We start from the raw sequence: 12500 nt of genomic DNA on the forward strand, positions 1-12500 counted from the left end.
TGCATATGCACCACGTGAACAACTTGTTCATGTTAGAAAAAGCATTGTTTCAATTGTAGTTACCAATATTTTTTCCCTTAAAAGAATCAATATTTTCGAAAGAATTTATCTCTCTTTTTTCACACTATTCTCACACCCCGTGAAGTGTTAAATTATTACTATTTTTGTATAAATAAGATGTTAATGATTTGGATTCTCTCTTCTTGATTTTAAAAGATAAAATATGTTATAGAAAGAGATAGAGGTAATGATAAAAAGTAAAGAAAAATAGGTACAATGAAAATTAGAAACTAGTACTAATGTAGATCTAGATATTACATGTTGATAAAACGCTGCTCCCTCCGTCCCAAATTATAAGGGAAAAAAACTTATTTTTTTGTCTCAAATTATAAGAGAAAAATCATTTTCAAGAATATTTTTTTTCCTTATTTTCATAAAATTAAATGCAAATTGCATTTAATTTCTTCTCTCTTTCATTTTCTCAATAAACAACAACCAATAAAAATTGTTTTTACATCTTTCTATGCAACTTATTTTAAGGAAAACCCACAAAAACATACTTCAAATTCTCATGTTTTACTTTTTCTTAATAAGTACTCCCTCCGGTCCTTATTATAAGGAACAATTTGGAAAAAACACACATACCAAGAAACCTTATCTTTCTTAATAAAAATTCTAAAATTTTACAATCTATTCCAAAACTAACCTTGGTGTATTAATTTATCCTTAGGGAATATATCACTCTAATTAATGCATAACTTTAGAATTGATACAATTTAATAAGGGTAAAAATGGAATTGTAAGAATAAATTTAATGATTGTTTCTTATAAAAAGGACCAATTTTTTTTTCCAAATTGTTCCTTATAAAAAGGACCGGAGGGAGTATGATTTTTTTATTTTCGCTTATAATTTGGGACGGAGGGAGTATTTAAGAAAAGACTGAAAGAGAGAGGGCAAGCTTGCACGCTGCTGCACCATTTTTCCTTTACCCAATAGATTATGCTAACTTGATTCAGATCCACCAATCATAGCAGATTTCATTTCATACTTCATTAAAAAATGGTGAGTGCTAGGTTGCCTTCCCATGTAGGTGTGCTAGTTACCTTCTGCTGATGTGGCACCACTTAAAATTAACCATGTGGACTTATTAACTATTTTATGCATTAAATTTTGTTTTACATATTTAAGCTTATAATTTTTGTTATTTGCATAATCTCCCCACTTTCAATTAATAATTAATAGTATCTCATATTTTCAAATAAAACTAAATCTTTTGTCAAAAAAAAATTAAATCTATTTATCTTTGAAAAAAAACAAAAATCTCTTCAATAATATGAAATTAGGATTCTTCTTCTGCAATTAGGGTTCTTGTTTCTTCAATGGATCCCAAAAATGCATCTACTGGATCTCATCTCAGTTCAATCAAATACACCAATACATCTACACTGTTTCTCAACTCCCCACGCGAATTTCCCAAACCCAAATCCTTCCCGTTCTTCACGAATCCTAATCGAAGAAGATATCATCGTCTTCCCGGTCATCGACGACGACATTTACCATCACCATCGTTTTTCTCTTCACAATCACCCCTTCTTTCTCAGTTCCAATATTCTCCAATACGCAGAAGCCAAAACCCCCAATTTTTTTCATTGACAAAAATCAGAAACGATACACATCTCCTATGTGATTATTCAGCTGAAGCTGGGACTAGCGCAGGTGAGAATTTTGATAGTGTTGTTGTTGATTTTGTTAGTGTTGGAGTGTCTTTTTCTTTCTGATATTTTGGTTGGAATGAATGATGAATTCATTATATTCGCATATCACATTTGCAGTAGTGTATGCATGTTTGAATTTAATTTACTGTGACTTTGACAGATTACTATAATTTTCAGCACAATTCCACCATGATTTCATCCAATTACTGTTGTCATAAAATATTTGGCGCTTATTATCTCAGATAGGTCGATTGATTGTGTCCTTGCACAGTTGGTAACATTAATAGCATACAAGTGTGTTCAAAGTTAATGACATAATCATTAATTTGTTAAATTGGTACTTTGTATTCACAGGTAAAGGGGCTTTCGTCGCAAGAATTTGCTGCCCGTAATGATTTGGTTCTTTCATTGCCAGAGAGGATCCAAGCTATCCCGGATGGGACCCCTGCTGCACCCAAACAAACTGGAGGTTGTGGAGCTTCTGCCTCACGTCCTGAAATTAAATTTGATTCAGGTAATTGAAATAAATGTCCAAGTTTAATAGCTATACAGGTATACAAGTTCTTGAAGATGTTTTTTAATTAATTGGTTCTATTCATTTCTGTGTATTATTTCAACACAGATGGCCGATTTGAAGATGGATACTTTGAACAAACCAAAGAATCAAGTCAGTTTAGGGAGGAGTATGAAATGCCTAAAATGAAACAGGCAAGTTGCTTTTTGAAGTTGTAACACAGAGCTGTTAACTTTTGCATGATATTATATGTAGAGTGTTAACTTGGACATGGTTTTGAATCTAATTACATGGACCTTTTAGGATCAAGGTTTGGATGTGATTGCAGAAGGATTGGATACTTTGAAAACATGGCACATGATATGAATGAGGTCAGATATTTCCTTATTGTTTATCATTCATCCTTTGTGTGTGATATTTTTTTTAATGTTTAAGTTTGTTATATACTATATTTTATTTATATATTTCTACATATGTGCAAAATGCAGGAATTTGATAAGCAAGTTCCACTGATGGATGAGATTGACACAAAGGTGAGATTCATCAATTTCTTCCTGTAAATTGAAGACTCTGGAAATATGGAAATTGATGTTCTCAAAACTCTGGAAATTAGAAGCTGAAGTTAACATGGTGTTAAAAATACCAACGTTAAACTTAAAGACACAGTTACCCAGGTTATTAGCTCATCCAGTCTTATATTTCCATCAATTTATGGTTGCATCAGTGATAGATTTCTTGTTAAATCTTATATGATCTTTTGTTTTCATCCAGCTACGATCCAGTCGAAACTTCTGTATTGATATTGTTTTGTTGATTATAATTTTGGGAATTGCTGCCTATTTGTACAAGTAAGGCTTCTTTTTCTCTTGTACAACTCAAAAAATATGCCAAAACTGTATCGATTTTTAGTCCAGTTATTCTGTTACTGCTACATGTCTCTCTTTTCTACTTGCGTATTGGAAATGTAGGTGTTAACTAATATGCTTAAGTGTGAACTAAAGGTCCATGTTTAACTTTTTTTTTTCCATCTGAAGACTTTAAAATGTCAAATTTCATTTGGTAGCTTTAATATGCTGCACCTGAAGTTAGAAATGAGGCGAGTGGTTTCTTAACAAAAGCATATTAGCATAATGTCTTTATTAGGCCGGTTAATCGACTACAGACAGATAAAAAGCTTAATGAGAGGGATTATAATTCAAAGAACAATTTCACTTATATTTCTACAAATTTTCCCTCTGAGCTAGAGAGATAGCATGCTGAAGATATCTTAAAGCTTTCTTGTAATTAAAGAAACCCATAAACCAGAAGTCGAAACCATCCACAGTGACTATTTCTATGTACTTTTCTGAAGGTTTCTTCACATTTTCACTTTGGTTGACATGCTGAATTTTTTCATGTGGAATAGAGACCTTATAGTGGACTCTAATTAGGCATCGTTTTGGCTCATACTTATAACCACTAGAACATTAGAACCATAAAGCAAGATTTTGTGATTGTTGTATACTATTCAGTTATTTTCCACAATATTGCGATATTTGCTAAGTTCTACATGTGCAGGCCCCATCACGCGCAGCTGCTGTTCTAGATAAGTGGCCTCCGCCCCCGAAATTTTTTACGAAGATTAATGTTGATGTTGTCTGCTTCCAGAATGGAATTCTATGTTGGGGCTTGATAGCTAGAGACCACTCGGGGTCGGTTTTGTTGCTGCAACAAATTGTGAAGACATTGAAGTTTCTCCGTTAGTTGCTGAAATCATGGATGCTGAAGCAGTAGTGAAGTGTGTGTGTGTGTGTGTGTGTGTGTGTGTGTGTATGGTGTTACTAAACATGTTGCTATTGCTGATTTAGTCTTAGATTGTTTAGAAATTCTTGCAAGGCTAGAGAATGCTAGTGTTAGTTTTGTTAAAAGAGCCTTGTTGGTTTAGCACTTTCTGTTGGTTGTAAGTCTTGGGAAGGCAAGGTTCCTGACCAAATTATATCTTCTCTTTGTAAGGATTTTCCTATTTATCAATGAAATTCCTTTACTGTCAAAAAAATAAAGAAAGAAGATATTTGGATGATTTTGTTTATCTCTGTCATGGGTTTGTGTCAGGAAATACTAATAGTTAAGTGTGGAAATTATAATTCCTAACAGATTAGTTAAATGTTTAACTTGATTTTAACTTGATTTTGTTTCTTGACTTGAATTTGTAGCATATAAGTTCATGCAGAAAAGTGCAAGTTCATGAGGAACTCTATAGGATGGATCTACAATTTTCAAGATAAACAAGTTGCCTTTATTACCTCTTGATATTTTGTGAAGTTTAGGCACAAAAAAGAAATTCGTACTTTTTTTTTGTTTGAAAAAGCTAAGAAAATTTATTCCAATAAAGTTCCATAAAAAGGATAACCCATGCTTTATAAGAATAGGAATTACAACACCAATTCTCCAATTGATATCATTCTTGAGAGCACTACTAGAACTTGCACTACTTGAACTAACAACCTAATATAGCACTAGAATTTATTTTTTTTGAAACAATAATATAGCACTAGTAGAGAAAGGGTATTTGATGAGTAAGATTATGATGCAGGCTAACACAAAAATAACAGAAAAGTTAAAGCTCCACAATGACTGATAAAGCTCCTCAATGGCTGATTTAATAACATTCATAAAAATAAGTGACCATATTTGGCTAATAGCAATATAATATCAACTAAAAATCCACACAAAAAAATACCAATAACTTAAATTGTGGTGTAAATATTCAATAATGTCATTATAGAATCTCCAACTAAAATCCATCAAAAAACATTTACGAACTAAGAAATAACATCATTACAGAATCTCCAACTAAAATCCACCAAAAAAAGCGTTTACGAACTAAGGCATAACATCATTATAGAATCGACATGAATTACAAATAGTTTCAATTCTTCTCCTCCAGATCATTTCCTTTCACAAAAGCTTGCTTGTGTTCCAAAGATTTTGTTAGCATCAAATCTCTATTTTTGTTGAAAGGATGAAGTGTCAGTTGTAGAGCAATTTTCAGTCTTGATCCTTCATCCACCTATCAACATAATTTTACACAAGTCAATAGTTAAGTCTTGAAAATTTCACACAATGCTATCAAATTTAAAATTTTATTGTTATGTAAAATTTCCATACTTCAATCTTATATTCATTCTCTCCCTGTTGCATCATCCAATTAATCACCCAAACCGCACAATCATTCCTAAGACAAAATATAATCAATAAGATCGAGAGATAATCAAGTAAAGAAAATTTTGATTAAAGAATATATATTGGTAACTTACGATCCTTCCCCTTGACGTCCCAAACCTTTTGGAGTGACTAATTTGAACTCTGTTATTCTTTTGCCATAGTTTGAATCGGTATCATAGAAAGAGGGATCCATCAACAATTGTTCCATAAAAGTAGACTGAAATCATATTTTAAATTTGTTAGTAATTTTCTACAATGGTTGAATATATATAGGATAAAAACTATAACATAAGTATGTTTATTACCAATGTTTTGATACTTGTAATTCTGTTTCTAACCACAGAGGAATTTCGGTATGAGTCGAGATAAACCAATTCTTTTCTTACAAAGTCAATTACCAAAAGGTACCAGTGGAGATTCTCCAAGTCATGTATCGGTAAAAATATCTGATTATATTCACACATTAGTTTCATAATCATGTCGATCAACAAATATTATTCTTAACCATACAAAACCAAATTACCTTTGAAATCACATCAGCATTCCCCATAAACCGTCCTTTATAGTATTTTTTCATCTTTTCAACTGGTGAATTCCATGACAACACGAATTGCTAAATAAATGGATTTCAAGCATTAGTAAGCACATGAGGAACAAGAAAATTTTAAAAATAGTTGGCATAAAAATTTACCGATAAAGTGCTTGGTAGAAACCAATTTTTAGGGTTACATGTATCCTTTTTCGCATCATAAGTCAGCATGCACACAGCAAAATCAATTACCTGAAATAGAGTTCCCTTAACATTATAACTTTTGACCAGTAAAGTTAATGACCGACATGTAATAAGGTTATTAAATCAACATAAATGCACAATCATATGTATATGTACATCTTGAGAAATCATTTTTTGGGGCTTCAAACTCTGTAACAAGTTCCTTGTTCCATGTTGATACCAGAGATCTGTAGAAATCATGATTTCCTCCCTACAACAATTAACAAGATAAAATAAATGTACATAAATCATAAATTCATGGAAATTACAAAAGCCAAAACAAAATGAAAAGAAAGCTAACCGGTCAGTTTCTTGATTAGGTGGACAACCAAATATATAGATTGCCAAATTGCATTCTTCATGATTTAATTCCATTTTCTTCTTTGGATGAAACATTAGAGGTAACCACTGTGTAAAAATTTTAAATTAAGAAATCAATGTAAATAAACAATAATCATAATTAATAAAATTAATATATTGTTATTGTCAAAGAAAAGGAATACATTGCTAAAGGCACAACAATGATTATTTGTTAATACCTTGGGGATAGTTGGTCCAACTAATTTGGAGTGAGTTTCTTTTCCTTTTCTAGGTGTAACAGTGTAACTCCCTGTTAGTGTCTCAGTTAATACGATAGGAGATTTGTCACCTTTTTCAGGGAACAATAGTCGAACACTTCCCTTGGGCTTGGGCTCTTCATGTGGAACTCCCCGCGAAGGTGTGTTATGTGTACAAGATATTGTCTTTATCATCTCCTTCAATTCTTCTATTGCTTTTAATATACTTGGAACAACCATCTCCAATGTTGTTACCCTTTGAATTAAACCCTAGTACAATAAAAAAAATGCATAAAATAAAAGGATGAACACAAAGAACCCAACTTTGTATATAAGGCATTCAAAAGAAGAGAAAAATAAAACTAAAAAATAGGAGCATGAAGAAAACAAAACAACAATAGGGTTCCTAAAGTTTTACCTCTTTGACATCACAATTTGCTGGCCTAAAGAAGTTGGGATTCCAATCATCAAAATATCCATTTTTCTCTTTGGATTGCATGTTAGATTTTTGCTCTTTGGATTGCAGGTTAGATTGTTTGTCACTATAAAGTAAACACAAAGTTATAAGAACTTCATCAATTAAATTGCAATAAGTAAACAAAGTTCTAAAATTAAACAAGTACCTTTCTGAGATCAAATTTACAAAGGAAATTTGCTTAACTTCAGTATCCAAATCTTCCCTAACTTCTCTTTTGGTAGACAGTGGAGATGTAATGGATATAGAACCATTCTCATCTTCTTTTCGTTTTCGTTTGCCATTGTTCTCCATTTTGAAGGTGTGGTGTGGTGCTTCTGATTCATTTGCCATTGCTTTATAAGGTGAATAGATGAAGGTGTGGTGATTCTTAAGGTGTGGTGCTTCATATTCCTTTGGATTGCAACAGAAGTTGGCATCGGTTGGGTATTGTGCAAATGCATTGGAAACATAAGCTAAGCAGAACTAAGGAATAACGATGCTGTTTAGGGGCTAAAGTCTATTCACTTTTTTTTTTTGGTTAAAGGAAATATAAAAGTCTATTCATATTCCATATTAACGTTGAAAACAAATTTTAAAAATAAAATTAAATCAATTTTAAATACATCGACTAACTAATGTATCTGATTGCATAGCTTGTTTTTTTAATTGAAATTGTGAACCGGATTATTGTCATTGTTGGATTTTGTTCAGATTGCATAGTTTTGTAGCCACTATCCATGTATGTTCTTTCGTCCTGTATTTATTATTTGCAGGGGCCTTATTGATACTAAATTTGTAAGTTTTAAAAGCATATTGAAAACCTAACTAAACACAGTCATTGGTAAAAGCTATATACTATCTACCTTAATGCTTTTCAACAAAACCAGCTATTGCTTATAAGAAGAAAAAAAAACCAGCTATTAACATTGATATGGCTGAGAGAACCAATCCAATTTCAATTCTTTGAAGGTATAAACTTTTTTGTTTTTGAAACAACAATAATTTTATTAGATAAACTTCAACAAAACACAAGGAGTGTTTGAAGAAGCAAGGATACAATCCACTATAAAAGTGGTAACCGAACAAGCACAAAACAAGGCACTCACAGTGCAAAATTCGGGAACAAAACAAAGGCAAGAGCTGGAACTCGTTTTACTCAATAGTCATAATTTTTTGTTATAGCCTATCACTATCACTGTTAGTAGTCAACAGCGAACAACGATGATTGTTTGTGAACCGCAAGGCAATAATTGAGTTTCTGTTCTTCATTCCATACTCACACACACCAATAATTCATCAATTATTTTAGCTATAATTATTACATTCTAACTTAATTAAAACATATCCCTCTTATAAAATCTTTGTCTTTTATACTAGATCAAGGCTTGTCCTATAATTTCATGGAGCCTTATCTTAAGTAAATGCACTCTAATACCCACAGTGCAAAATTCAGCAACAAATCAAAGCACCAAACACAAAACTAACCTAAAACTAAAGGAAGTGAAAAACCCAAAAAATCAAGAGATAGAGTAACTTACTTGTAAATCTTGTGGTAGAGATAGAAAGATTGGTTGATTTGTGTAGGATGCTAATTCGATGAACACAAGTTTGATTCATAAGATGATGAAGTGAAATTCAACTTGTATGAAGCAGCAAAATGGGTATGGAGAAGAAGAATAGGAAACAAAGAAAAACCAGAGAAAGAAGATGGAGCGTGTTCTCTGTTCTCTAGGTGATAGAAACAATTTTTTGTTTTTTGTGAAAGAAAAAAAAGAAAAGTGACACCAACAATTTTATTGAAAAGATTGAGAGTCATTAATGCAATGTGGTCAATTGTGAAAATAACAAAAGTTTATAAACCAAATCTGTAAATTAAAAAGAGAAATAAATAATACAGCTGGCTAATTTTAATTGGATCCACATCAGGTGTGCTCTTTACACACCTCTTTGTGAAGGTAACCAAGAAAAAACCTTAAAAAATTTAAAAACGCATTTTCTTTTCTTCTTTTTTTCAAGAGAAAAATGTTAAGTGGCATGGCATCATGTCTAATGAAAATATACTATGAAGCTTAATATTGATATATCATATTAAGACAATACAAGCATTGCTGCTTGTGAAGGGCTTATAAGAGATCATAGAGGTATTTTTATATGTGGGTTGTGTTGTAACCTTGGTCAACGAACATTCTCGAGGAAAAAATTTCTAGGCAACGTGACAAAAAGTTCAACGGTTAACGAACGTTACCTAAAAAAAATTTCTTGAAAACGTTTCTTGGAAAATACATCGCCTGCAATGGTTACATTCATGGTGCTTTGCGAGGAATATTTCCTTGGAAATCAACTTGATTTCCTAAGAATATTTCCTTGAAAATGTTTATGTTTTGCGAGGAACAAAATTCCCTCATTAATATTCATAGGAATTAACGGAAATTCTTGTAGTGTGAGTTTCGTGTCTATTCTTGTGGATATCGACATGGTTTGTTTGAAAAATTAGTAACCTTTATCTCATGCATAATCTTCACAAAGCTCTCTCTTATTAATTGGGAGGAGTGAAATTGCAAGGTTAATTATGTTTATCATTAATCAATATGTAGATAAGCTAACAAACTTATGTCTTAGTGGAGACTCAAGTATAGAATTGAGATGTTTGCACCCTCTCTTTTATTGCTTTTTTTAGATGACGACCATGTTTTTTTTTTTTGTCTTTCACCACCAGTTAAATTTGGTTCGGGGATCAGTTCTGACATCAAGTGGTTACAGCCTCATCCCGATCGCAGTTGCGGGGATCGAACCGCGGCCCTACCTATCAAGTTCAGCGTCAATCACCACTGAACCAACTGACGATTGGTGACGACGATGCTTTTTGTAGTGTCATTTCTTAACTTTTTCTTGTATTTTTCATTTTTATAAAAAACTAAACAACTTTTTTCTAAACAATTTCACCTAATTTTTATCGCAACTAAGTACTATAATACTACCCCAAATATTAATTGGGTAAGTGGTGATTAACGTTGAACTTGGTAGGGAGGATCACGGTTCGATCCCCGTAACTGCATTTGGGAGGGGACTGAAATCACTTAATGTCAGAACTCGCCCCAAACTCTGGACTACTAGGACCCCCTTCCCCTAAGAACCAGAGGGTAAAAACCGAAAAAAAGTACTATAATACTACCAAATATTAAAATATGGCATCGATCAAAACGACTAAACGACCAAGTATATCCGTCCATTTTTTTATTCACAATCACAAACAACACTCCTAATTATAATAATTTTAATTTTTCTTCTTCTTTTGTATCCATAAACTAATAATCAAATGATGAGACTAATCAACAACACATAATATATCTCAATTGATTTTTCGTTATAATATCAATTCATAATATTCTCAGTCACATATTTATTAGTGACATGAGGATTGGCAAGAAATTGTGCCACAAGGTCACACCCACTAAATAATTCATTACATCACTTACCTTTGTTTTTCTGAAAATTCCACATATCTCATAAGATGCTCAGTCCATCTCGACAACGATCATAATATTTTCTATTCTTTTTCTTTTATTTACACAATGGGTCGATAGATAATAAAAGAGGACTCATATTTGGACATAAAAGTTTTGTTGTTAAATATATTAAGTGTTTTCTGTGGATAATTTAAAATGCATGTAAACTGTAAAGTTAAAAGTATATGAGAGAGATAAAAATAAAAACATACAATGTTAATATTTTGTTGTTGAAATAATACAAATGTAATAAAAACTCCGATGTCTAGTAATCCTACAGATTAAAGACCCTTGGGTGTCTAGTAAGCATTCTCCTTCCTTGTTCACAAAATTTATTCTTGCTTCTTTTCTTTTTTGTTTTTTTTACATTACACTCTTCATAATTTAAAAGTATTTATCCAACAACTAATGAGATCAAATCATATAAATTTAAATTTAAATTGGTTAAAAATTAGTTGTGGTACTATTATCTGGTTTGTTCACTACATAGATTGTTGGGTAAATACACCCAAATTATTAAGGGGTAGTGAGAAAAAGAAGAGGAAAACAAAACAAAGAATAAGGCACAACTTCATGGGGAACAAACTCGCGACAAGTCTTTTTCAATATTATATGCATATTTGTTTTCCGCTATTTTAATCAACCGATATCAATGAGGTTATTTTTTCAATTATAAAACTTATGAAGATCATTAATCTCTAGAATACATGAGACAAGTAAGAATAATAGGCCTTTTGTTACACACGGGAGCACCGACATTAGAGAGTTGATCCGAGAGAGATTTGAGATGTTGACAATAGGTGGAGGCATCAGAAAATTGGTCCATGTGAACATTAGAAAATTCTTGCTCTAGGTAGAGAGCCCTAGAATTTTTATTATCATAAAATATGTTGAATAATTATTTCCACGCATTTTCCGTGGTTGAATCGCATTCAATGATGGTATGAAGAAGGTCATCGGATATGGTGCCATAAATACATTGAAGGACAACATCATCAAGACGTGCCCAAAGAGTAGGATTGTTGTCTTTGAGATTTGGAGATGATGTGGTTTTGGTTGGACACGAGCAAGAATTTTGAAGAGATGATGATAATAATATGATATGATCAATGACTTGATGGACACGAGCATGAATTTTGAAGAGTTCGGACCAAGTGTTATATTAGCTCTTTTCAATGCTTAAGGTAATTTTGATAAAGTTGGTGATGTTGGAGATGGTGAATGCGGGATGAATGGGAGGAGTGGCTATTTTTGTGGTGACAAATGGTGTTATCGAGGCAGAGATTTTGTTAGGGGGGGGGGGAGAAAATGAGTGTTGGGTGGTCATATGTTTTGACACAATTTTGTTCGGCTGGCTATTGAGAAGAAAACATGCTGGCGCTACTTATTATCGTTGGTGTTTTGAATATTTTTATTGACATTCTCCTCGATGGACCATGTTCATATTAGAATTTACCCACAAGGGCAAATAAACTATGTACTACTAGTACATTGAGTTGAACTTAACTCAATCTTACAAAACCTACTTGTAAGGTGATAATTGCTTCAACTTTTGAACACACATTGAGTCCTTATCTCATCCAATGTTCTCATCCAATGAGGAACTCATAAAATATCCCCTCACACTTAGGAATACTGATTAACATCTTGAGCGTGATTTGATTGTGGTGTTGTCTTATATTAGATAAACTTTGACACCATATTAGCTTTTTTGGATTTAACGATCTAACTCAATCTTATAAAATCCACGTAAGATAATGATCGCCTTCACTCA

At 32.3% G+C, this 12500-nt stretch overlaps 1 protein-coding gene and 1 pseudogene across 4 annotated transcripts; one reads left to right on the forward strand and one right to left on the reverse strand.

The window, feature by feature from the left end:
• Positions 1 to 1380: 1380 nt before the first annotated feature.
• Positions 1381 to 4307, forward strand: LOC123922647 (annotated as a pseudogene).
• A 536-nt stretch (positions 4308 to 4843) lies between these two features.
• LOC123882231 lies at positions 4844 to 9188 on the reverse strand. 4 transcript variants are annotated; one of them, XM_045931047.1, is made up of 12 exons: positions 8759 to 9188; positions 7387 to 7631; positions 7182 to 7305; positions 6746 to 7033; positions 6508 to 6614; positions 6324 to 6417; positions 6126 to 6215; positions 5958 to 6047; positions 5740 to 5880; positions 5527 to 5651; positions 5378 to 5444; positions 4844 to 5279 (listed from the first exon to the last, which is right to left on the reverse strand). In XM_045931047.1, exons 2-12 carry the CDS (start codon positions 7569 to 7571, stop codon positions 5139 to 5141), a joined length of 1452 nt encoding a protein of 483 aa, XP_045787003.1. In that variant the 5' UTR covers positions 7572 to 7631; positions 8759 to 9188; the 3' UTR covers positions 4844 to 5138. The 4 variants fall into 4 exon arrangements, with proteins under 4 accessions (XP_045787003.1, XP_045787002.1, XP_045787004.1 ...); XM_045931046.1 differs by having other exon boundaries at positions 4871 to 5279; positions 7387 to 8483; XM_045931048.1 differs by lacking the exon at positions 5378 to 5444 and having other exon boundaries at positions 4930 to 5279; positions 7387 to 9188.
• Between the last annotated feature and the right edge of the window lie 3312 nt (positions 9189 to 12500).

This window comes from Trifolium pratense, linkage group LG4 (assembly GCF_020283565.1).
Source record: "Trifolium pratense cultivar HEN17-A07 linkage group LG4, ARS_RC_1.1, whole genome shotgun sequence".
Classification (NCBI taxonomy): domain Eukaryota; kingdom Viridiplantae; phylum Streptophyta; class Magnoliopsida; order Fabales; family Fabaceae; genus Trifolium; species Trifolium pratense.